The sequence below is a fragment of the Hemiscyllium ocellatum genome, chromosome 37 (assembly GCF_020745735.1).
Source record: "Hemiscyllium ocellatum isolate sHemOce1 chromosome 37, sHemOce1.pat.X.cur, whole genome shotgun sequence".
Taxonomy (NCBI): domain Eukaryota; kingdom Metazoa; phylum Chordata; class Chondrichthyes; order Orectolobiformes; family Hemiscylliidae; genus Hemiscyllium; species Hemiscyllium ocellatum.
In genome coordinates, this window is record NC_083437.1 from 31,910,938 (window position 1) to 31,938,697 (window position 27,760).

Consider the following 27,760-nt stretch of genomic DNA (forward strand, 5'->3'; position numbering starts at 1 on the left):
CAGTTTGTTGTTTTTATATAAGTAGACATGTTGTGTAGCTTCTTCAGGTTGACAACTCATTTTTAGGTATACTTGGTGCTGCTTCTGGCATTTCCTTCTGCACTCTTTGCTGAACCAGAGCTGATTTCCCAACCTGATGATAATTTTAGCGTGTGGGTCGTATTGGGCCATAAGGTTACATATAAACATAGATGATAGGAGCAAGAGAGCCATTTGACCCCTCAAGCTACTCCACCATTCAATATAATCATGACTAATCATCAAGCTCCATACCCTCATCCATATCCTCTTATCCCCTGATCCCTTCAGCCAGAGAATTATATCTACCTCATTCTTGAAAATGGTTTGGCCTCAACCACTTTCTGTGGTAGTGAATTCCACAGGCTCACTACTCTCTGGGTGAATAAATTTCTCATCATCTCAGTTCAAAAAGATCCTTATCCTTAAATTATGACCCCTGGGAACATCCATTGGGAACATCCTTCCTCTAATAAGCAGACCAAAACTACATACACTATTCCAGGTGTGGCTTCACCAATGCCTTGTATTGGTAAGACATCCTTGTTCTTGTACTTGAATCTTCTCACTCTGAAGACCAACGCCTTCTTTACTGCCTGCTGCATCTGCATGCTTACTTTTAGCAAGTGGGGCATGAGGAAACCCAAGTCTTGTTGAACATTCCCCTCTCAATTTATAGCTGTTCAAGTTGTAATCTGCCTTCCTATTTTTAGTACCAAAGTGGGTAACCTCACATTTATCCACATTATACTGCACTTGCCTACTCACTCAACTTATCCAAATCACACGGCAACATTTCTGCATCCTCCTTACAGCTCACCCTTCTATTCAGCTTTGAGTCATTTGCAAATTTGGAGATATTATATTTAGTTCCGTCATCTAAATCATTAACTATACTGTGAACAGCTGGGGTCCCAGTACCAATCCTTGCAGTACACCACTAATCACTGCCTGCTATTCAGAAAAAGATCCATTTATTCCTATTCTTTGTTTCCTATGTGCTAACCATTTCCTATCCACCTCAATACATCAGCCAATATCCTATACACTTTAGTTTTACACATTATGTGGAACTTCATCGAAAGCCTTCTGCAAGTTTAAATAAATCACACCCACTGGCTCCCCTGATCAAATCTACTATTAAATCCTCAAAGAATTCCAGTAGATTTGTCAGGCATGATTTCATTTTTGTAAATGCATGCTCACTGTGTCAGACTATACCACTGTTTTCAATGTACTCATTCTATAAAGTCCTTGGTAATGGACTCTAACATCTTCCCCACTACTGACATCAGACTCAATAGTCAATAATTCCTATTTTCAAATAGTGGGATTATAGAGCTAACCTGCAATCTGTAAGAACTATTCCAGAGTCTAAAGAATCTTGGAACGTGACCACCAGTGCACCCACTATTTCAGCAATGTAGATTATCAGCCCCTGGAGGTTTACTAGTCTTTAATCCCATTAATTTCTCCAACACCATTGCTCTACTAATGTAGGCTTTTATAGTCAGTTCTTATGTTCCCCTGCAACTTACCCTCATACTCTATTTTCCCCTTCTTAATCAATTCCTTGGTCCACCTTTGCTGACTTGTACACTGTTCCCAGTTCTCAGGTCTATTGTTTCTGCTTGCCAATTTGGATGTTTCTTTTTTGCATCTAATACTCTCTCTAACTTCCCTTGTAAGGCATTGTTTGGCCACTGTTCTCTTCTGATGGTTCATAGCACCTCATGGATGTCCACTGCTGAATTGCTACTTCTGTTCAAAGTCAGTGTCATTTAGCAAGTGTGTCTGTAGTATGAATATATAACTTTGTACGAACAAAGACTTTGCAGCGGTTACGTCTACATACTGCTATGGTCAGCTGAATCCAAGAGAGACACACTGGTGAAGCTGAGGTCAACTAGATCTTTCTTGTTGATTCCCCACTCCCTGCCTCAGACTCACTCTAGCAGCTATATCCTTTAGAACTCAGCCAGCTTGATCAGTGTTGATGCAACTTAGCCACTTTTGGTTATAGATAATGAAGTTCACCATCCAGACTACATCATTGCTCATGCCACCATCATTACTTCTTCCAAGTTCTGTTCAGCACAGAATAGTTCTGAGTTAGCAGCCAAGTGGGGGCAATAGGTGGTAATCAGCAGGAGATTTCCCTGAACAATTTTGATCCGATGCTATGAGAGTTCATCGTTCAGAAATTCTAGGGCAACTCCTTCACAGTTGCATATCACTGTAATGACACAGCTGAAGGGTCTAGCCTAGGCATAAGAAAGGACATACCTTGTGATACTGTTTTCAGAATTTGTTGTCCTTACTACCTTATATTCTAAACTGACAGTTTTAACTCAGTATGTGATGTACAAGATTTAACACTGTGATACATACTAAGTGCATTATTAGGTAAAAGAACAATCAGAATTTACCTGATACTGCAATATTTTTTATGGTTTTAATCCCTGTTCTCATTAAGTGATGGCAGAATATGTGCCCTTTAGATTCCAACAATAACCATTCCATATCTTACACTAGGTGTCAGTATAACCTCAGGACTCTGTCATTTAAGGGATTTTCTTACATAAAATACCAATTTTGATTCAGGATCCAGAATTTGGCTTAACATAGTTTTAATAATCTCAAACATAATAATTTCTACATTATTATATCTTGTTATAATTTCTCATATACTGGAGAAGTGGTGGCATAGCAGTAATTCAGAGTCCCATACTAATATTCTGAAGATATAGATTTGAATCCATCGTGGCAGATTATGAAATTTTAATTCAATAGAAATCTGGAATTGAAAGATAGCCGAATGTGATCATTGTTGACTGTCTTAAAATTCATCTGGTTCACTAGAGTGCTTTAGAAAAGGAAATCTGCCGTTTTTACTTGGTCTGCTCTACATACAACAGCTACGTGGCTGAGCAAGAAACTTTGTTATATCAAACTGTTACAAAGTCTAAGGAAAGGAATGAAACTGGATGGGCCATGTGGCAACGAACTAGACATCAGAAATGAAAAAGGCAACAAAGCATTTTAGTCCTGCAAAGTCATCTTTATGAAGATATATGAAAATTGAGAGAGCAGTCTCACAATCTAGTCGAGCAACAGACTGACATAGCCATGCCCTGGGAAACCTGAACATTGATTGCGAACACCATGAAGTTCGGCCTATAGGCAACTCCAGACCTACAGCAATGTGTTGACTCATCTGGGCAACTTTGGATGGACAATGAATGATGGCCTAGCCTGTAACATCAACATCCCATCAATGAATTTTTAAAAATCACAGTGCATCAGGTCAAACATGGCGAGAAACCTCCTGCTGATTACCACTCAATAACCCCACTTAGCTGATGAACCATTAATCATTTTACATTCAACATTACTCAGAGGAAGCAGTGAGTGTGCAGGGACATCGAATGCATTCTGGGTGTTGGACTTCAATACCTCTCATCAGCTAGGTAGCAACACTACTGAATGAGTTGGCCATGTCCTAATGTATACACTTGCCAGATTGGGTCCACATCAGATGGTAAGGGAACCAGCAAGAAGGAAAATCATTCTTGATCTTGTCCTCACCAATCTACCCTTTGCAGATACATTTGTCCATAATTCTGTCTAAGCTGGTGATGCCACATCCCATGAATGGATACAAATTGCTCAAGTTTTAACTGCAAGGATAATCTAGCTGGAGAGTATAACTAACTGATGAGCCTGATCCACATTCATCATCTATTTGAATGATTCTTAATTTTTTTCTCTTTTCCCATGTTACATGGGAATTCCACAATGGTGGTTCTGATGTGGATGAGCCAGTGTTGTACTGGGGTGGACAAAGTTAAAAATCACACAACACTAGGTTATAGTCCAACAGGTTTATTTGGAGGCACTGGCTTTCGGAACGCTGCTCCTTCATCAGGTGGTTGTGGAGAATAAGACCATCAGACACAACTTATAGCAAAAGATTACAGTGTCATGCAACTGAAATGATACATTGAACAAACCTGGATTGTTAAGTCTTTCTTCTTTTAGAATGGATTGCAGGTTTCGGTTCATTTATATGTAAATCCCAGAACTTCTTTTAGGTCACCTTCTCGAGATAATTTAAGATTTCATAACAAAAGGTGATATCTCAGTTCAGACAAAGCATTAAAGGTGTGAGGTTTGAGTCTGTCTGTATTCCAATCTTGAGTCAGACTGGTTCTATTTCCAAAGTGGAATTTACAAAATATTACGTGTATTAACTGTCTGCATTGACTGCCTACAGACTGTGTATTTTTTGAGCAAAATAGAATGTATCTGCAAATATAATTCTGCAAATACAAATTCACCCCATAGACTTATAAGCGTAAGCGTGTGCATGAGAGAGACAGAAAGTGTGTGCACGTGAGATAGAGTGTATTTGCACGTGTGAAAGCTTGATAAAGTGTGTGCGCGGGTGTGATGGAGTGTAAGCCTGTGAGAGAGTGTGTGCAAGGGTATGAGTGTGGAGGGTGTATGTATGAGAGAGAGCGTTTGTATGAGAGAGGGTCTGCATGCGCGAGTGAGTATTTGAGAGTGTGTGTGTATGTGTGCTGTGTGTGTGTGTGTATACAGTATAGTGTGGTCACCTGTAGTGTGACATGAACCCGAGGTCCCAGTTGAGGCCATCCTCAGGGGTACTTAACTTGCCGATCAACCTCTGCAGGCAGTCAATATATGAAATTGTTTGTAAATTCCACTTTGTAAATAGAACCAGTCTGACTCAAGACTCGGATACAGACAGACTCTAACCTTACCTTTAATCCATGTCTGAGCTGAGATGTCACATTTTGTTATAAAACCTTAAGTTATCTTGAGAAGGTGACTTAAAGGAAGTTCTGGGATTTACATATTACATATTACCTGCAATCCATTCTAAAAGATGAAAGACTTAACAACAATCCAGATTTATTCAATATATCCTTTCAGTTGCATGACACTACAATCTTTTGCTATAAATTCTGTGTCTTTTGGTCTTATTCTTCACAATCACTTGACGAAGGAGCAGCACTCCAAAAGCTAGTGCTTCCAACTAAACCTGTTGGACTATAACCTTGTGTTGTGTGATTTTTAACAATGTTGTTTGATCACTTTCATAACAGCCACCCTTTTTTTTGAATTTGGCAGGTAGTTTTATAGCTGGATGCCCTTACTGCTGCAAACCCTACTCATTTAGTCAGGTTGGGGACTAGCATTGATACACACTGAGTTACCTCTACCAGTGCTGGAATATTTGGGCCCTGGATTAGATTAGATTAGATTACTTACAGAATGGAAACAGTCCCTTCGGCCCTACAAGTCCACACCGACCCGCCGAAGCGCAACCCACCCATACCCCTACATTTACCCCTCACCTAACACTACAGGCAATTTAGCATGGCCAATTCACCTGACCCGCACATCTTTGGACTTTGAAAATATTACAAAAGACACTTACTCCTAATTCATGATTCTATTGCAGTTATGATCAAAGTGTGAAGCACAATTATTTTAGGATGAGCCAAACTTCTTTATTTGTTCACATTTCACAGAAATATATCTTCCTTCCTAACTGGATCAGGGACATTTCCATCTAATCTACTTTGCTCAGAAATAAAAGCAAAAAGTAAAGACAAATGTTTGCAATATACCTGTGGAGGCTCAAATGGCACCAAGACGCTCTGCCGTCCTGTGACAGCGTCATCAATGTACTGAGCAAGGTTGTTTCCTTCCACCCTGATCAGGTGACTTGCTGGAGCAGACTGGCCTGGAAGGACGGCAGTGACATACAAGGCTATAAAATGTGACCAAGACAGACTGAATAATGACGGTCCAATGAGGATTCCCCCAGAAGGAAGCACACGGACCCAACAGTGAAATGATAACATTTTTCATTTGTCTAACTTACTCCATTTTATTACTTATCTGGAATGACATGTGAATAAACAGAATGAGAGTCATGAAGATCTCAATGGACTATCACGCACCAACTCAGTCTAGGGTTCAGAAGACAGATTCCTGAGGTAGGATTACAGGCTTCAATTCACTAACAACCTTGTTTTCCTTTTCCAATTTCTCCTCTTCTCTCCTCATTTTAGGAAAGATCAATAAATGTCATTCAGCTTTCAGTCTTACTCAAGCGGCCAATATGCACAGATAATATTATTGTAAATAATAAATGTAATTTGAGGTTGCTGATAAATTAATCAGCTGTGGAGATGTATCGTGATTGAGTATGAGCCTTAACCCAATCATAATCATGTCCTCACCCAGAAGGAGTTAGTGACGAGTAATCCTGAAGGGGAAATTGACCTCTTTTTCTCATCATTAATCTAGAAGCACAAAGATCATTTGCAGTACCACTGTCATGGTTGATATCAGCACATATATTGGAAAGAGTCTGCGTTACACCAGGCTGTAACCAAACTGTATTTATCTAAACAGGAAATTAGATCAAGATAATCGATTTTCACCTATATTTGGAAATTTCATTGCATGTAGGAAGCAATGGAGAAGGTGGGTCATAACTGCACTGTCTGGCAAAGCAAAGCATGAGGACCCTATACGTTCAGAGTTCATTTCTATAATAACATTGCTGCCAAACAGAATTTGCTGAATGTAGTAAATAGCTGTGGTATCAATGAGGTGATTTATTTTATTTCTACCAACACTATTTAATAAACTCATCACAATCTAACCGACAGAAATAATCCAGATAACAATTACAACAAGGCCTTACCTGCAGGTAGTTAATAAGTGGGCATGATAAATTTTCACTTGGCAAACATAAAGCTAGTTGAAAATTTGATACTGAGCTCGATTGCAGAAGGCAAATTGTTATACTTCATTGCAAGTTTGGCACGGTTCCTGACAACAAACAATTTACATATAAATTGGCAAATTTTGACAGTTTGTTCATTGGTTGTCATTTGTAAAGCCCTTGGGCTTGGAAAAATTGGCAAATTATACCATATCCAGTGATAGAGATAAGAACATTAAGACCTTTTGGTATGCTGAATCCTGCATGCACAGAGTTGTGGCTGCAACCCCACGTACATTGAGTTATGATCTCGGCTGTGTTGCTAGCATCAGCTGCTGAGAAAATACCCACTTATTTCCCAACAGGTAAGAAAGGAAAGTCAAAGGAAGAGCCAGTCCCAGGTTGCATTGCTGAGCAATTGGTTTTGAATTAGGTGAGGGAGTAATTCCTGTCTGCATTTTCAGCGAAGGATTAACAGGGAAATACAAATAACATTGGGAAGAGAAGTATCAATTCCCCCTGTTATTGGTCAGGCATTCTTTTCTCTTTTCCACCAGGTTGCTTTTAGTTTTGAGATCTTTCTTAGAAGGACTCTTCTTCTGAATCTCTCCCCACATAAGGCATGGTGACTGTCAGGTTAAACCACCACTTCTCTAATGAGAGGGCAGTCCTATGATCCGGTAGGACTTTGGCATCATTACTTTGCTTTATAATTGAATATGGCAACAAATAGTATGGATGGTGAAAGATAAATTTCATTTTCATCATGGTTTAAGTGGGGTGGGGTGTACTTTCGCTAGTTAAGTACGCAGATTACATCACATGAAGAATTGGAAGTTGCAAGTACAAAGGACTTTGCAGTATTGACATGTACAGAATTATTTGGAACATGTGAAGAAGGGTGGAGAGAGCTGGGGTTAGTGATTAGGAATACAGTGTAGGTGGAATTGCTTACATAAACCATGGATCCAGCCCATCTTCATAGGGAGACTTTTAGACTGGAAAATGTATGATAAAATAAACAACCAATTTAAAATGAATGAGTTGTTTCTCTGCAAGGATATAAATGCTCCTGTTTCACAGAGCAGACAGTCCTGAGTTCAAGCTAACTTCAATCTAAGGCAAGTTCTATTCAGTTCATTGTTAATTCGGTGAATAATTTTTGCTTCTTCACAAACTGTGTGAGAAAGGAGTGCATATCCCCAGTACCCTCATTAGCACCAAAGATGGTTGCAAAAGTTATGCTCAAGCCATGCCTGGAATTCACTGTGGGAAGTGCTACCAGTTCCATGATGTGGGGGTAGATTTGTAGCCACAAGCATATCTGTTACAGGGAGTAACTGCTCAAAGTTCACTGTAACAAACCTTTCTGACAGTACTGAATAGGCTACCACTTACCAGAACATTCAACCATTGGTTCTTACCCCCTTACACTCTTTCAGTCATTTTAATTTTCTCATAATGACACATGAATGAGAAAACAGTTTGGCGAGCAGATGAGCAAGTGTCGAATACTACTCAAGGAAAATAAAGTGATGGTGAGCTGTATTTGGGACCACTTGTCAGAGAATTAGCTACAGTAGTGTAATCTTAATTTTCTGATCTGTGATCCCTTCAGGTTTGATTCTCCAAAGAGAGAGAGAGAGAGGTATCACTGATTTTAACAGAACAGAATGGAATAATCAATGTGAAATGATGGGTCAGCGCTTTCAGGACAGGAAAGAGCTGGAAAACCAAACAGATACATTCTCTCAAATCAAGCAATCTAAACCAGACAGTTTTTTTTATTTATGTCTTCTCATCATACATGAAAGGGTTATTAAATCCAACACATGAAAAATGAATCTCAGGAGTAAGATGGTCGTTAATCTAAATTCAGAGAAATTTACAGCACAAAAGAAAGCCTTTCAGCCCGTTGTTTCCACGATGTTCTACTGAGATCTGATTATCATAATCCCATTTTCCAACTGTTGGACAATAGCCCTGGAGTCTTTGGCAACACAAGTAAATATCTAAATACTGATTAAATATTGTTCAAGGTTTTGATTCAACCACCCTTTCAAGCAATAAGTTCTAGACTCCCATGACGCTCTGTGTAAAAACAAAATCTCAATTCTCCTCTTAGCCTCCAACTGCTTGCCTTAAATCTGTGCCTCCTGGTTATCGACCCCCAATACTAATGGAAAAAATGCCTTTCTATCCATCTAATCACTGCCCTCATAATTATACAGTCCTTTCTAAATCTTTGCTGTTGTAAGGAAAACAATCCCAGCCTGGGCCTGTTTCCACACTATAGGGGATCTAATCTAATCTAATCTATCCAAACTCTCCAGAAAATTACAGGTCAGTCAGTCTGATCTCGATGATGGGATAGTTATGAGAGAATTCCAACAGAATATATCTGCACTTAGAGAGGCAGGAATTTATTAGGGATGGTCAGCACAGATTTGTTAAGGGAAGGCTGTGTTTGACAAACTTTATCAAATTCTTTGAGGAGATAACCTGGACTGTTGATGATGGCAATGAGTTTGATGTGATCTGAATGCAGTTTAGCAAGGCATTCAGTCCAGACAGCATCTGGTTAATCACCTCTGCACCCTCTCTAGTGGAATCAATTCTTTCCCACAATGTGGTCATCAGAACTGCAAACAGTACTCCAGATTGGATAGCTGGGGTTGTTGTCCTTGGAAAGAGACCTGATTGAGGTGCACAAGGTTATGACCTAATCAACATTTTATAAAGATCCAGCGTAACGTCTTTCCTCTTGTATTATGTGCTTAAACTAAAAGCAAGTATTTCATTTGCCTTCTGAACCACTATCTACTTACCCAGCCAACATCAGGAATCTGTGGACATGCACATCAAGCTCCCCCTGATCTTTGGTAATTCCCAGGTCCAATCAGTCATAATATAATCACTTGCCTTGTTGGCTCTCTCCAAGTGTCGTATCTCCAGCTTTTCAAGGTTAAATTCCTTTTGCCATTGCTCTGTCCACCTGACCAGACTGTTGATATCCTCCTGCAGTTTATAGCTATCCTCCTCACTATTACTACCAGCAGTTTTCAGGTCCATCTGCAAACATCTTGATTCCCTTACATTTAAGTCCAAGTTATTAATGTAAACCACAAATAATAAAGACTTCAACACTGAGCCCATTGGAACCTTTCTTCAGCCCATTGAGTCTGTACTGACAAAGCTACCACTAAAAGTGCACTGATCCCAATTTCCTGTACTTGTCCCATATCCTTCAATGTTATAATATTTGAAGTACTCATCCAAATATTTTTAAAAGGTTGTAGGGTTTCCAGCTTTCACTACCTTCCCAGGCAGTGCATTCCTGATTTCCACCACCTGCTGGATAAAAATGTTTTTTCTTCTGAATCTGCTGCCCTTTACTCGAAAGCTGGGCCCTCTCATGACTGACCCCTCAACTAAGGGGAACCCTGTTCAAGTCTTATAAACTTCAATCATGTCCCACCTCAGTCTTTGCTGCTCTAAAGAAGACAATTCAAGCGTATTTAATCTCTCCGTATAGCTCAATTGCTCCATCCCAGGCAACAACATCCTCTGTAACCCCTCTAGTGTTATCACATCCTTTCTAAAGTAAAGTGGCCAGAACTGCAGTTGTGGCCCAACCAATGCTCTGTACAATTTCAACATTACCTCAGAAAGAAAAACAGAAATTGCTGGAAAAGCTCCACAGGTCTGGCAGCATCTGTAGAGAGAAATCAGAGTTAATGCTTTGGGTCGAGTTACCCTTCCTCAGAAGAGTTTTGAGGAAGTGTCACTCGACCTGAAAGGTTAACTCTGATTTCTCTCCACAGGTACTGGCAGACCTGCTGAGCTTTTCCAGCAATTTCTGTTTTTCTTTCTGATTTAGAGCATCTGCAGATCTTCAGTTTTTATCCAACAATATCTCCTTGCTCTTATACTCTATGCCATGATTGCTGAAACAAACATCCCATATGCCTTCTTAATTATCCTATTCCCATCCTGTGAATGAATAAAATATATCTGAGTTATGATCACTATTTCCAAAATGCTCCTGTACTGATATACTTTCCATCTGCCCAGGTTCATTTCCAAATATCAGGTCCAGTACTGCCCTATTCCTTGACTGACTTCCTGCATACTGGCTAAAAAGAAATTCTCCTGGATGGAATTTAAATAGTTCCCTGTCTATCTTGAACATTAAAACATTAGTTGCTATTTGGGATGTTACTATTACAGCCTTTTATGATTCTTATACTTTTCTGAAATTTGATTACATATTTGATCTCTTTGTTTTGGGACCTGTAGTACACACCCAACAGTGTGTACTTTTGCCCCTTTTGTGAATTTTATTTCTATGCATATGGTATTATCCCTGTTCGCTATATAATTGATATCCTGATCAATACTGTGATCCCATTCCTCTTCTATCTCCCTCTGTATTTCACCTGATACCATATGACCTATAAACTATTTTGCTTTTCAGATCACTTCACTTTTTTTGTCCCCTATTCATGAGATTAAGGTGTTTTGATTTCAAATAATGCATCAAACGTTTTCTGAAAACTGGCAAGTTCCAAAATCTGGTACAACCTTAAACCTAAGGCTGCTGGATTTGAACGAATGTATCTGTACTCTAAATTTTCTAATTGGTGTCATTGCCCATCTGGACTACCTAAGGGAATTGCAGTCGATAAGAAGAGAGGGATTAATTGCACTTGATAACTCACCATCATTGAAATCTCTGCCAAGTTCATGATTGGGGCAGCGTTTCACCACTTCAGTCACATGCTCAGCCTTTTTGTAGACAGGCATTGCACGCACCACACTACCTGGAGGTGGTGGTGAGGCCAGTTTCACCTGGATTGGACATGTCTTTGCAATCTGACAGTATAGTTTCTTCAGCAGTGGAGAATACTAGAAAATAAGATAACACACAGTAAAGCATTAATTACTTATATTTCTTCATAATTTCTTACTATTCAATCTCCCAAGGTATATCGGAGTAGTCATTAGAAAAATGTGGTTAAACAACTGAAGATCAAGCTGCACAAATTTTATTTATCCTACATTTTAAAATTCTACATTCAGCTTGATTTGTATATACTGTTTGTTTTAATAGTCACACAGAAAACCAGAAACATTTTCAAAAGTAGAAAAGTATGAGCTGGTTGGAGAATAGCACCTGCCTTGTTCTTTTTTATCATCACATTTTAGCACACACTCCAGCTCTCTGAACAATATCCTTTACAGGTAGTCTAACCAGTCAGTGAAGTGGACAGAGGTTCAGTTGGCCTGGTTCCCAAAATACATAGTTTCCCTCTTGACTTGATTTACCGTGACTCCCAAGGCCTATTTGAACTGGTTACAGATACTCATTATGTTACTTAATGACGATGGATCCAAGCAGATGACCCTGACATCATGCATTTACAAAGATAATTTGGCCTGCGCGCCTCCGTTGTTGGGGATTGCTACTCCTCTTTGCCCAGATCCTTCTGATGGACTTGGAAAAAGGTTCCACGTAAAACACATGGAAGAGGGGAGAGACAAGATGCCTGCCTGACTCTAGATTTGATCAATATTTGATCCAATTGTGGATTCACTCTCCAAACCTCAGATTGGAGTGCACCCCATCATGTTAAGTGTTCAGTATTGTATGAAAGACTATCTGCTGGTCTAGGCTGATAAGGCAGATATCCATCTCTCTGTCCGAAAGATAGGTATTGCATCCTGAAGAAGTGAGTTCTCCTGTTGATTACAACACAGACCTGGACTAGATGCATCAGTGAATCCGGAGCAGGACTGGCCTGATAGGCAATGATCTTGGACAGAATTTTGAAGTCCACAGTGAGATGGGGTGCCAATTTCTAATTTCATCTCTTTCCACTTGTGTATGTGGGTGATGATTCCTTTTCTCACGGATTCGGACACAGTTTCAGCATACTTTCATAAACCTGTAGGCTGATCCAATCCCACAATACAACTCAAACAACAGCTGTAACTTCCAAGAGGTTTTCTCTTTTCAAAGGACTCAGCCATATTCAGTTCATCCACAATTAGTGGTTGGTCTAGATTCTCCTGCCCACTACCATTTAAGATTGCCATGATAGGAGAATAAAGAAAAATGTGGAGGCTGTTCTGTCTGTGGACTTCATTTGATTTGATTTGGAAGAAAATGATTTGCTGATCCTCAGTGTCAGACTCCAATGACTTACCCGAGCCATTTCCGTCCTTCATGCTCTTGATCACAAAGTGTTCTCTTGTATGTTTAGAAGGAGAACCTTGGGCACATTACCTCATTCAGGGACTCTGGTCTGGAAGGTGATTCGAGTCAAAGAGCAAGGCTTGTTGACTCTTCATTGTTTGGAGATTCTCCATGATCCCTATCAACTGCAACTAGGGGAGGTTTTGCATGATTTTCTGGAAGAGTGCAGGTTCTCTCTATTCCTCACAGAGGGGTTTCACGATTCCCCAACCTTCAAAATCTTCTGAGATCCCCCATATTTTCTGGGGTTAGCAAATTCACATTCAGTTGCATTGGCACCTACCAATCCTCTGGTCTCCTTGTACACGACATTCAGGCTAGTAGGAGGCAGTAATCAAAGAAGAACACAAGCTTATGTTGATGAACCTGACTGTGAATGCATGTTACATAAACAGGATGTCTACCTTGAAGCAGAGAGATCGGTTAGTCCTTGACAAGGTGCATCTACACAGAATTCCATTTGCAGGGCTGCCAGAGATGTAATGCAGCTTGGCAGATTTACCTTTACAATCAGGAGTCTAGACATGTTGTCCAATTTGCTGTCAACCCTGCCAGATCATCTAGTCACATTGATGTTGCAGTTGCAATCACTGTACTGAATGATGGGGTTAGATGAAGCTAGCAGCAATGGGAATGGAAACTCTTGAAGGAGAGCCAGCCGTTCATTATTTTAAGTCAGAGTGTACACACTATTTAACTGGATCAGAGCACTGTTGGACGTGACTCTTGCCACGAAGAGGTGCCTACCCCAACCCTGAGCATCCCTCCACCACTCCCATAGATGCTTTCTCTGGTGAGTCTATATAAATTGGTAAGAGCCATTGTGGACCTTCTGAATTTCCTTTACCTTCAGAGGAAGTAGAGTCACTGGTGTGCTTTCTTAACTGTAGCATCGACGTGGATGAATCAGGACAGATTGCTAGTGATATTTACTCCGAGGAACTTGAAACTCTCGACCACCTTCACCTCAGCACCATTGACACAGACAAAGGTGTGTCCTCCACTCCAATTTTGCTGACATTGAGGGAGAAATTGTTCTTTACACCATATTACTAAACTCTCTACATCTTTCCTGTACTGTCTCATTGTTTTTTTAAGGTCCCGCCTACAACGATGGTGTAATCAGCAAATTTGTAAATGGAGTTAGAGCTGAATTTGGCTACACAGTCATGCATGTATAAGGAGTAAAGCAAGGGGCTAAGTATGTGATCTTGCAGTTATATGTTGTCACCTATCCTTACTGATTGCAGTCTGTGGGTCAGGAAATTGAGGATCCATTTGCAGAGAGGGAAGCAGAGTCCTAGGTCTTTCAGTTCAGAGTTTAGAGTTTGTTGTGACTCTCATAACTGAATAGAGAGGCTGAAAAGTGACAGGTTTCATAATGTAGGAAAAGGTGGGGAGGAGAAAGTGGAGAACAAAGAAGATTAGAGATCATAAAACAAAAGGTGAAGGGGGTGAAAGTGGTCACAGAGAAGGGCAAGATAGGTTCAGAGTAGATGCTAATCGCAGAACATAATGGAGGACAGAGTTCATGAACTGAAGTTGATGAAATCAATGGTTGTACTTCACTGGATCACTGCAGCAAACCCATATCTGAAATGTGAATTAACAGAAAGATAGGGGTACAGAGGGTTTCCAATTTATAAATGTTCAACATAAGAATCGAAGAGTAAGTTTAGCCAGGTGGAAAAGGATAGTGATGCAAGGGAATGTTCCAGCCTCCATGCAAGTAAGAAGAGGCGAGCCCTCAGACAATCCACCTCAGGGACCAAGGTCATAGAGTTATAAAATTGTAAAGCATGGAAACAGATCCTTCAGTCCAACTCATCCATGCTGACCAGATATCCCAAATTAATCAAGTCTATTTGGCACTATTTGGCCCATATCCCTGTACACCCTTCATATTCATATACTTATCCAGATACCTCTTAAATATTATAATTGTACTAGCCCTCCACTACTTTCTCTAGCAGCTCATTCCACACACACACCACTCTCTGTGAAAAAGTTGCCCCTAAGGTGCCTTTTCTATCTTTTCCCTCTCACTTTAAATCTATGCCCTCTAGTTTTGGACTCCCCTATCTTGGGAAGAAAACACTGGCTATTCACCCTATTCATACCCCTCATGATTTTATTAATCTCTATAAGGTCACCCCTCAGCCTCCAATGCTCCAGGGAAAATAGGCTCAGCCTCTCCAGCCTCGCCCTTTAGCTCAAACCCTCCAAACCCATGAACATCCTTGTATATTTTCTGTGCACCCTTTTAAGTTTAACAAGACGTTTTCTATAGCAGGGAGATCAGAATTGAACACAATATTCCAAAATGGGAAATCATAAAGAAAAGGCAGCAGTTAGGGCCAAGAACTTTGGAAAGTTCTGAAATGCCTTAGGGTGTCAGAAGACTTGCAAATATTGGTGGGAAGAAGCTGAATGAAAAAAACCTAAAAGAATTTGAGTCAAGATAGGGAGAAATAAAGAACTGACGTAGGAGGAATTATGCTTGGTAAGGTGGGAGATGGTGGTGAGGGGGGCAAGAACAGGTTGAAACACTGATGAGGACAGTTTGGTTTGTGGATTTTGGGAAGAAGGCAGAAGTAGCCTATACAGAGGTTACAGAATCTTTCAGCATAGTGTGGAGTTAAATTTGCATCTCAGAGATGAAACACAGATACAAGTTGGCAGTTCCTTTGCTGTACGGTAGCAGTTATGAATGTGGTTTGCAAATTTTTAACCAGGACAAAGTACTTTTCTGTGCTTTTTCAACAAGATCCAAGTTAGCATTAAGGTGAAAACAATATAGGAAGAAATTTCTTCTGAATGCATGAAGTTGTATGGAAATACGGTAGAATCTTGATTCTCGAATAGTTCTGAAAATACCTTGAAAACAGTCATATCTTCCAGGGTTCATTTGACCTATGATTAATGCTGACTTGGTAAACAAATCAATACTGTAAGCACTTGTAAGCACAACGTTTAACTTTCATAAACCATTGATAAAACCTTCATGTTTCTCCTTTTACAATTTCCTTGTGTGAAACCACTAGAGAAGGCTTTATTTAATGATTTGCATCCTGTCAAGAAAATGCAACTTGTGTTGGGATTTAACTTTTTTGCTATAATAATAGTTGGAACTGCAGTAATATCAGAAAGGATTTGATTGATAAACCTAAAATATATTATTACTCATTTGCTAGGGTGCAGTTCTAGGAAGTGGGAGTCATTCTTTGGTATTGCCCAAAAGTGACAAACACTTCAGGGTGCTAGACACTGAACATTCAGCATTACATTCTATCATCAGGGAAGGTGCAGAGAGAGAGAGATGCACCCTGGGTATAGATTTAAAATTACTCATGGGATGTGGGAGCCACTGGCTGGGGCAACATTTATTGCCCATTCCCAGTTGCCCTTGAGAAGGTGGTGGTGACATCTTGAATTGCTGCAGTTTAGATCCAGGTTTTTAACCCAATGACATTGAAGGAATGGTGATATTTCCAATTCAGGATGGTAACTAACTTGGAGGGCAACTTGCAGGTGATGGTGTTCCATGTATCTGCTGCCCATGTCCTTTCAGATGATCTTCACCCGATGAAGATGCAGCACTCTGAAAGCTTGTGATTTTAAATAAACCTGTTGGACTATAACCTCGTGCTGTGTGACTTCCGACTTTGTCCATCCCGGTCCAACACTGGCACCTCCATGCCATAGATGGAAGTGGTCATGGGCTCAATCCCATCTTCATCCAAAATCAACACAGGTATGCATTTCAATAAAACCTCACTAGCTGATGATCTGGAAGGATGGTCCTGAATCTTTTTCCCTTTGTATACCTCATGCATTTATGGCAGATGAAAAACTAATTGCTTTTGATTTGTAATTCAGCACAAACAGGAATTTTGCTCAGTATGGTTTAGTACTACAACTTCTTACCAACTGAGTCATCAAAAGAACTTTGGATTGAGCTCTATATTTCAATTCAAATAAGTGCACTGTACAACTACTAATGCATTTTCCAAGTACAGTGGCTAATTTTTTTTTAAAAAGTAGAAAAAAGATACAAAACAATAACAGAACTCCAAATCTAGTCAATGCAAAATGACTTTACTATAACACTGAGCCAAAATAAACAGGTTTGGTCATGTCTAAGGTGGAGAATATCACTCTCTTCTGTACTGACACCAGTCTTTGAAATCCAAACAGTTTCCTCCCCTTTGAAATTAAACCCTCAGATTTTATTTTCACTCCTGGGTACAACAGTTACAATGCATGGAGGTCTTTACATTATCACCTGCATGCTTCAGCATGTATTTCTTGAGAAGAACCCAGAACTTCAGCTGGAGCATATTGTTTCCTGACTTTTCAGTAGTATTTGTATCAACATGTAGATTAATGGAGTTAAATGACAGCATTTGACAGGCCATAAATTGCAAATGGCTTTTAATCAGTCTGCCACAGAGAGACATGATTATGCAAACTCCCCACACCGGACGCCCACAATATGATGACACTGTCCTGGATTAGCTAATCCAAAAAAAAAGCAAAGTTATGGAATGCCCTGGGTTGTGGATAGGTTCCTTGAGCCTGAATACACTCAAGTGACCCCTGCTGGGAAGTCATGAACACTAAACGAGCACATATTTCGGATTGGATGCCCTCCACCAATACCCAATTTATTCTACATGTTTATCAACAGGAAATTAACACATTCAAGAAGGAAGGGGAGAATCCATGATTAAAACATTGTCACCTATATCTCAGTTGATAGCATTCTACTCAGTCATCAAAATTGTAGGTTCAAGTCACACTCCAGGGAGCATAAAAATCTTAGCTGAGACTCAGAGCAGTACAGAGGGAGTAATGGACACTTGGACGTGCAATATTTTGGATGAGGCATTAAACTGATGCCCTGTCTATTTTCTCAGCTGAATGCAAAACATCCAATGCCTCTATTTTGAAGGAAAGCTATTCCTTTTGTCCTGGCAAATACTTATTCCTCAATCAGCGTGACTATATAAGAACAGATTACCTGGTCATTATCAGATTGCAATTAGTGGAGCTTGGCTGTGCCCATTACAACAATAAATACAGTTCAGCAGTATTTCATTGGCTGTAAAGTGCTTTGAGTCATTCAGTGGTTGTGAAAGGCACTATAAAAATTAAAATCTTTCTTTTCTTTTAACTCCAGTCTGGCAACAGAGAAGGCTGATATGGAATGTGAGGTGTGCCACAAGTTAACAAAGTGGTAACTTGGTGGGTGTATAAAATATGACGAATTATGTAAATGCAAAATTTAATTTTCACAATAGTATACTGATGGATGCTTTGATGCAATTATTGCACATTTCAACTGCACATCAGGACCTTCAGGTTAGGAAAGCCTAGACTTTATCTCTCTCGTCTTCTTGAAGAAGTAGACATGATATTCCACTGGGCTGCTAGAGGAGAGGAAAGAGTTCTTCTGGCTAAAACACAGTCCTTCAACTAACACCACCATTCATCTCATTACAATTTGTGGGATGTTGTTGGCACCTTTTATCCAGCTGTAATTCATGACATGAAGTGCTTGACATAATTATCAACATCCTGGGGATCCCAGTGACCAGAAATTGAACTGGACAGACCATCTAAAACTGTGGTTTCAAGGGCAAATCAGAGGCTAGGAATCTTGATGTGAGTAATTTACCTCATGAATCCCCAAAGCCTGACCTTCAATTACAAAGCACAAGTCAGGAGTGTGATGGAATACTCCTCACTTGCCAAAACGAGTGTAGCTCCAGCAGTATTCAAAAAGCTTGAACATCATGATTAAATTAGCTTCCTTGATTTGGACCCCATCCACCACAGACACACAGGACATCCTTGTGTGCCATCTCCAAGATATAACTCACCACAATTCCTTCAATAATATCTTCTAAATCTATAACCTCACCTTCAAGAAGGACAAAGGCAGCATGATTTGGAGATGCTAGTGTTGGACTGAGGTGTACAAAAATCACACAACACCAGGTTATAGTCCAACAGGTTTAATTAGAGGCACACTAGCTTTTTGAGCGACGCTCCTTCATCAGGTGATGGTGGAGGGCAGCACATACATTGGGGGCACTACCATCTGCAGGTTCTCCAAGCTGCATATCATTCTGACTTGGAAAAATCTTCAATGCTACTAGGTCAAAATCCTCTGACCTTTCCAATCCCTGACCCTCCAAGCTTGCAACTTCAAATGGTAGCAAGTAGGCAGGGTTGCATGTGGGCTCTTGCCTGGGGCACATCTGCTACCGCACGGATTTCTTTCCTTTCTTTTTACTTCTGCTCTTTTTCTTTCATTTATTTCTTTAGCTTTTTCTTTACTTTGGAGCCTTTTGCAGCAGGTTAGTCAGCGAAATCAGAGTGGCAGCTAGACGGGCCTCCTTGCTGTCAGAGGTGAAGGTGGACACAGCTCCTCACAGCTGTGGGGACATTTTCCCAGTGTTCAGGGCTGGCAATGGCAGTGGACTTTTCAAGATGGCAGTGCCAACAAGGTGATATCTCGGAGGAGGGTGGGCAGAATGTGACTCTTGGGGAGACGGCGCCAGTGGCCTTAGCTGGCAGAGGAACCAGCGGCTCCTGGTTTCAGTAGGCCAAGAACGGGAACGCTTGGCATTGGCAAGAGTTGCAGTAATCCCAGAGAGGGGACCCCTATGGTGGGCAGGTGGCAGCTGCAGCGACAGCAGCAAGGTATGTCAGAACTCGGACTCCTGGCATCACTGAGGTATCAGCAGAGCCGGAGGATCCTGGCTAAGTGTGGGGTCAGTATGGGACCCAACAATGGAATTGGTGAGGTGGGCTGAGCAGCAAAGAGATGGCGCCTTAAGAATGGCAACTCCTACACTGGTGTGTCTAGTACAGGTGGCAGCAAGGCAGTGGAGGAGGGGTGGTGGTTTAAGTGTCATTGCTGAGTTGGCTCAGTGCTCAGAACTCTCTTTCTTTTATCTGTCATCAGTTATATCTTTTATCCTTTTTATTTTAAACTATTTAAGATGATGCCAGCTTGTGGCAGATGGAGTTTTTTTACTGTACTTTATTGTATTATTTACTGTAAGATGCAAGTGACAGTAAGTGGCACTGCTCCTTGAGATCTGCACCAGGAAGCTTTTACAGTATTCATCAGGCTCCATATCACCTACTTGAGCTGACACTTATTCCTGCCTTGTTGTAGCCACTGCTTGATTGCCTTTGTTTAAGAGGCCACAGCACTCCTTCTTGATGGGTACCACCACTACCATGACCTGGATATACAGTGGAGCTTCGTCTCTTGGATGGTTGGGATGCCTTGGCTTTCCTACCTATACTCATGGCCAGAAGGGTCATGACTAAAGTCAATAACTTCTCCTCCGAGACTCCTACTGCCTTTGCAAGTGTTTGCTCCTCATTCCTGGAACATTTTAATATATCTACTCTACATCCTCTTGAAGACTTTCACATCCTTCCTAAAGGATGGTGAAAGAACTGGATCCAATTCTCTCATTAGTCTTAACCAGAAAGTTTCAGCATAAATTTCTGCATTTTAACTTCACGCCTCCATTTATGAAGTGTAATATTCAATTTGCTTTGTTAAATAACTCTCACAATATGTCCTTTTAAAGAATCTTTGCACATGGACCTCAATGTTTCTCTTTGCTAGCACCTTTTTTTAGAATTATGTCATTAAGTGTATCCTTTTTGTCTTCTGTCAAAATGCATCAGCTTACTCTTCTCTGTATTAAATTTCACCTGCCACTTGTCTGCATATTCTGCTTTGTCTTGTTGAAGTAAATTTCCACCATACTACATTTTGGAAGAACTGAAATATATACTGAAATTAGAATGTCGGTAACCAATCACAATAGTCAATAAAACTGTAGAATAAAGAATCAATGTTGAATCTATGCAAAAGTTTGGTTATGTCACAGCTAAGAAGACTGTACATCTTGATCACCTCATTATATCCCAGAATATCTTCAATGTGGAAGCACAACATTCAACCTATCAAGTCCACACCAACCCTCTGAGGAGCTTCCCCCCGGACCTACCCCTCCCTATCCTATCCCTGTAGCATTCCCCATGGCTAATCCATCTACCTTGCACATCCCTGGACACTATGGACAATTTAGCATGGCCAATTCATCTAACTTGCATATCTTTGGACTGTGGGAAGAAAGTAAAGTGTCTGAAAGAAACCAATGCAGACACAGAGAGAATGTGCAAACTCCACACAGTCATCCAAGGGTGGAACTGAACCCGGATCCATCGCGCTGTGATGGAGTAGTGCTAACCATTGTGCACCTGTGCCACCAAGGAAATTATAAGAAGGAAATTAAAACCACAGAGTGTTGAGCATGGATCCATCAGAATGATGCCAGAGATAGAAAACCAAACCAATGAGGATAAAACATCAAAGGAACATTTCCACTGCTGCAGACGAAGCCAGAAAAAAGAAATTGAAGTTTTTCAAATCCATGAGGGTTTTTATGGAGTGAATAGGAAAATACTAGCTTTGGTACTTAGAATTGCTGTTAGCAAAACGGTAGAATGAAAGGTTCAGAAAAATTTCTTGATACAAATTTGCTGCATGGAATGCTTTGGTACAAGAGGTATTGATCTAGAAATCACTTCATTTTTTAAGGGAAAATGAAATTCTTGTAGTTGATAATTATGGGAGAGAGAAGCAGTGGGATTAGTTTGAATTGTTGTAAAAAAGAGTTTGTACAGATGTGACAGACTGATTTGATTTGATTTATTGTCACATGCATTTATTACAGTAAAAGAGTTGTTTAGTGTCGCCACTGTCCAGCATCTTCTTAAAACGCAGAATATAAAGCCAGAAAAAAACAATTAAATTTATTTATAGCCTTATCTCAACAAAGTTAGGTGGCCTTTGGAACAGGTCCTGCTCCTGGCTCAGGCACGGGCCTGGATCTGGGGTCCTCCACTCCTATGCCTAGAGTTCCTGTTACTAAATTGATGTCATTGCTGTAACCGCTCTGCCACTGGAACAAAGAGTTGCCGCTCTCTGCTGCCATCTTGCCTCCACCAATGCTGCTGCTGTTATGAGTTCATACTGGGCCAGCCTTGCCTACCCAGACACCACCAGTCTGCACTGGGACCAAACTCGCGACCGTCACCACTACTGTCATTAGGCATCTGGGCTAACCACAGACCTGGAGCCTCAGCTCAGTCTACAAATCTGGACCAGGTGATTAAGCGTGAGATCTGCTCCTCGCTTGCCGGGAGACTTTGTGCTGGAGTGGAGCCTCATCTGCCGTGTCCTGGCGTTGTTGCCACAGCCACCAGACACCTTCTCCTTCGTCATTTACTCAGCACGCCGCTCCCTGTCAGCCTGTGCCTGCATCTTCATCTGCCATTCCAAGCGTGGCCTGCTCTCCTGTATTACATAATTCCCTGCTGAGGAGTTAATTAAGGCTACTGAAGTTGTGGGGGAACAAATGAAGTATGGTGAAGGAAACTTTAAAGAGAATTTCGGTGTCATGCTGAACTGGCCAAAAGCTCTGCTACTTCAATGGTAAAAATTGAGCAACAGTGGGTAGCAAAGTAAGCAATGGCTAAATTATCTTTTACTGGTGAATTATTCTCCAGCTAACAAGCTAAGCTGTTTCATTATCAAATACATCATTTTTTGATAACTGTAATACCATCCATTTTTAACGGGTAGCTGGGGCAAATCCTATTATCTTATCTTCACATGGGCATTTATATTTTAGTCAGAAATAACTTTCTTTGTAATGCAACAATGCAAGCCAAATCCCTTATAAAATGTGTTAGGAGTCTGGTGTACTTGAAGAAGACAGCCTTTTTTTGTAGTGAGAACTTGTTTTTTTTAAATTTAGAGGGCACAGCTGGCAAGTGACAATAACGGGAATCCCCTCCTAATGTTTGAAGCATCTCATTATCTTTGTGGCTTTGATAAACAATCCATTGACACTGTGTCTATTAAGGAGACAGGGTAATTTTAAAGTGTTTTAGCAGACAAGTTTCTAGATTGTTGAGACTCTTAAAAGACTTTAATTCCTTCAACACCTGGATATCCTTAAGGCTCTGAAGATTGAGAGCCCAGACCCCCCCAGAGTAGCTTTCTAAAGGCTCTTCTTATTCCTTGAAAGGTTTCAACATATTTTTCCTCTGATCCAGTCAGAAAGCATTGGCGTCTCATTTTGGGAAAGTTAGGACTTGCTTTAATTTTCAAAAGAGGAACAGCTCTGTTATACCACGTCCTGACATGCACACATTTTGAATAAGATGAATTGTGCCTGTCTCATTTAGAACATACACTGGCTCCTTACATATGGCTGCATTCCATTAGCAGAATCATATGTAGAGATAGTCAGACTGAACTTTGAAAATAACAGACAAACCTCAGTCCTTGAGTTTTTTTTATATGAAAGCACTTGGTTTTTAGAATAGCCAAAGATTTTGATCAGGTCTTAAACCAAACTTTATTGTATGTATTTGTATGCTTATCTATATCTCTTTTTACCTTATCAGTGCGTCACGTTTTGTTCTGGTCTTTCTAAATAGGTGACTGCTTTTGTTTGATTCCTACTTCTTCTTAGCCACAGTTTGAAAGCACAACGGGAAGGCGTGTTATGTTAAAGTGCTACAAGTGTAGGTTTTGTATTATTCTCTTCTTTTTCATCTTACTTCTCTTTCCTTTTCTCTTAGCAGATCACACAAATTGATTCACAGACAGCTTTTGGTTTGTGAAGGACTAGAAGAAGCCATGCATTGTTCGATCACAGTGAAGAAACACACCAGTGCCATAATAATTTCTATCACACTGCATGTAGATAATCAAATTAAGTTTTCTAAATGCAAGTTTATGCAAAATCAGTATTCTGTTTAAATGTTATTAGGTATAGAAAGAATGCCTTTTCTCCAAGAGCCAGAACTCCAACATTTTCAGCATTTCAAAGAGACAGCCCTGTCACAATTAAACCTCTAATTTTCTTTAATTAGCATGAACAGATCTATTAAGGTCTTCCTCACATTCTGTAGGTCAAAATAAAATCAAAGTTTAAAGACAGAAGTTAAAGCAAGATTCTGATATGCTAGGAAATTGGAAAAATAAAGGGACACTGTTTCAAGGCAGGGAATTTAAGGCAGAAACATAGGCCTGCATTTTCATTGAGTCAGGGGAATTTGGGAGCTTGTTAGAAGTCATGGGCAGGTGCTGATTCTGATGATTTTGCAGAGTGCTTTTCAATGGTGCAGGCTGCTGTAGATAATAAGCCTGCTACTGACACTCCCGGCCAGAACTCTAGGTTCAATTGCTGGGATAGTAAATTTTCATGGTCTTTTGTCAGCTTTTATAGGATTTATGGCTCGCAGTATCTCAGAGGGGTTAAGAACCATAGCCTGCATGAGAGAACCCTTTGAAGGGTAAATTGAAAAAGTCCTCCTCGTGCTCACCATGCCAAGCTTGCGCCTCCATGTGCCCTCATGCTCTCATGCCAAGATATGTCACCTCCTTGTCCATTCACTCAATATTTTTATTACAGAAGCAATGGATTCGCTGGTGACAATTGGATGTGTATAACTGGCTTAACAAATTCATGACCTTCCACTTTCTTAAAATAAAACTCCTTTTTACTACTAGCCAATAATACTGTCACTCATTCAGATCCTTTAAAGATTATAGAAGAAGCTGCAAGCATTTGTAATCTCTGAACTCTGGATAAATAACATTATGCAGGTGACATAAGAAAGCTATAAATCAAGCAATGCTCGCCCTTGAGCTCAGATGTTTCAGCAGGCTAGGTGTTCAGCCAATGCATTCAAACAAAACTGAGGAAGTGATACATTTTATGCAGAGTAAATTCCTTTAGCCAAAATATCATAAGAATTGGGAACTTACCGCTAGAAGGAGTGGTTCAGGCAAGTAGCATGGTTGCATTTAAAGATAAACTAAACAGACATATAGGGGAGAAAGGCCTGGAATATGGTGGTAACCTGCGATGAAGAGAAACGGGAGGAACCTTCTGTGCGGATATAAGCTGGGATAGGCCATTTTGGGCTAAATATCATCTTGCTGCAGGATAGATTTAATGTAATTTAATGTAAAGTAATAACATAACTAAGATTACTCAAATTTTTATTCTACTAACATTTAGGAGTTCTGGGAATTGACAAGATTTGGAGTATTTAACTAACTTTATGAGTTCAGACGAGACAGTGAAAGATTCACACAGTCTGTCCCATGTCTGAACTGACATTCACTGCTATGTCTCTCCACCCTGAAGAGGTAAATAATGAGGAATTCACTTCTTCCTTTTGTGGCTGCTTTTCCCACACACTCAGATATAAGTTGAATTTAATGAGAGTATTGCAAGACGAGAATTCCTGGGTGTAATCTGGTGCTAATTTAGAGGGTGAGGATTGAAACTAAAGACTGCTGAAAACATTTATAATTACGTTCATTCTCTGTACAGTACTCATGAATCACCAAATTCAATTAAGTTACTGCAATGATTCTCAGCCATACCTAAACTTCATCTTCGTGGCAGCCAGTCACAGCAGTCCCAAAGCCAACAATGATTAAATAGTTGTAAATTTCAAATTTTTCCCTGAGATATTGGGTGGAATTTTACTGTTCTCAGGATGGAGGTCAAGGAAAGTGTGAGGTTACAAAATGCTAGACAGCCTCATCAACTAGCTCCCCAATATAGTCCCATCACTTGGAAAGTTTACTAACAGCAGGATTGGCAGCTGCTCAGCTGCCCTTTGATTAGAGGCAGGTGGTAACAAGGGCAATATTTTTTGGTCTCCAGCATGATGCTGACATGTTGCTTACTCCTCCCCCATCATGTGAAGAACCCATCAGCTTGCAGAGAGGCTGCCAGTCTATGTGAGGAGGTTTTGGCACATTGGAGCTATTGTCCTAACGGCTTAGTGCTTAGAGCAAAGGCCACCCTCATAGTTCTGATGCTACTGAAGGCTGGCACTGATGAACATTTCCCAAAAAAAACCAAAAAAGTGGGTGTTCTAACATAACATCAGTATCCTGATAGCAGCAAAAAGGCACTGCTATGCTAATCCTTGCAGTATTTGTCTCTGACTTAATTTATCATTTGTCAAACTTAAAATTGGCGAGGAGAAGAAAAGGGATAAGGATTAATGGGTGGGAGGAAGAGTGGAGTTAGTTGACTACTGTCCTCTAAATGAAAATAGTTTCAAAAGTTTAAATAAATTGTTTGAGGTGGAGGGCAGGAGAGGCATTGAAAATTAGTTGCATGATGATAGAAACAAATAACATCTGTTGGGTGACATTCCAAGTTTTGTTCTATGTAGCAAATCTCATTTCCCAGAACTTAAAAAATATTGTTTGTTTATGTTGAATTTACAGCACAGAAAAAGGCTGTATTGATCACCTGGACTATGCCAATGGTAATGTCTCATATAATTTTTCTCCACCTTACTTCTGCTCACTCTATCAACATTTCTTTTTATTCCTTTCTCCTTCATGCATTATTGCTACATGTCTCGACTACTCCATGTGGTGACAAGTTTGAACAAAGTTTCAATCTTTGTTCAGTAAATCAGGAATTATATGCATTGAGTCTGCTAAGTGCAGAGAAAATGGATGCTCTTCTACCATGTTTTCATAATAAATAATTGTGTGCAGTCAAGTCAAAATGCCAGAGTTCTCTGGTCCAGATTCAGACCAAACATATCCTAGACTGTCAGGAAGCCAGCTATCCACACAGCACAATCATTCACTTTCAGACAAGCTCCTCACACTGTCTGCCTGCTTCCTGGACAATTCTCAACATGTCTTTCTAACCTTTAGCAGGAGAGAAGAGGGTAGCAAAACTACACTTAGCTTAGGGGCATAGATTTTCCAGCAACTCTATGCTATACATGGATAAACTAAAGATAAAATATAATAAAATTGCTGCGAGGTGCATATTATAAGTTACAAGTCATGACATTAAAACTTTTAAATACAGGTGCTTTAAACATTTAATAAGAGATGTTAGGGATAATGTAACACTGAAATTACTCTTTTTTTCCCATTATAAAAACAAATAGCCTATGGGGTCAGAGTTGGTTAAATGCTTTAAGCTCGTTTGCCACAATGTTCTTACTTGCCTATTTGAATTGTACAGTGGAAAATCATCAGTGTTTACACTGTGGAAATGATGATACACTTCAGTGCAATACTGAGTTATGTTGGAGGCACTTGATTATAGATTATACATCAGCTTCCAGAAGATTTTTGGGTGAGATATTAAATCAAGATATATTCTAAAATTGGTGTAACAGATCCTCTTGTTTTATTTAAACAAATACAGAATAATAAGGGAGTTCTCTGGCATGCTGGCCACCCTCTGAATGCAGCGGTGTCCACCTGTGCCGATGGTGCTGATGTCCTTCTAAGGTTGCAGTTTCTCTGACTGAATCTGTAACTTCAGGAACCTGCCTACCATACTTGATTATAGATTATACATCAGCTGCTGAGACAGCTTCCAGAAGTTTGTGCAGGAGAGGATGCTGTGCATAAATGCAGGGCCAGGACCCAAAATGGGCCTGACTCATGGTTATTTACAAAAATGTTAATCTTCTGTCCAAAATGTCAGCCTCAATACTCGAATTTTGAAAGTGGCAGTTCTAACCAATATGTGGCTCAGAGTTGAGAATGCAACTGACTCAGCCAAGTTGATGAATATAACACCAGTTTACTCTGT

At 40.2% G+C, this 27,760-nt stretch overlaps 1 protein-coding gene across 3 annotated transcripts in view; it reads right to left on the minus strand.

The window, feature by feature from the left end:
- The window catches only part of tp73 (tumor protein p73), an 84,985-nt gene that overhangs the window by 21,772 nt on the left and 35,453 nt on the right, over positions 1-27,760 (minus strand). For all 3 annotated transcript variants that reach the window (XM_060852310.1, XM_060852308.1, XM_060852309.1), the window contains exons 2-3: positions 11,509-11,695; positions 5,679-5,794 (exon numbers count right to left, since the gene is read on the minus strand). In XM_060852310.1, coding sequence (XP_060708293.1) covers positions 5,679-5,794; positions 11,509-11,695 — 303 coding nt within the window. The remainder of the gene's footprint in view (positions 1-5,678; positions 5,795-11,508; positions 11,696-27,760) is intronic.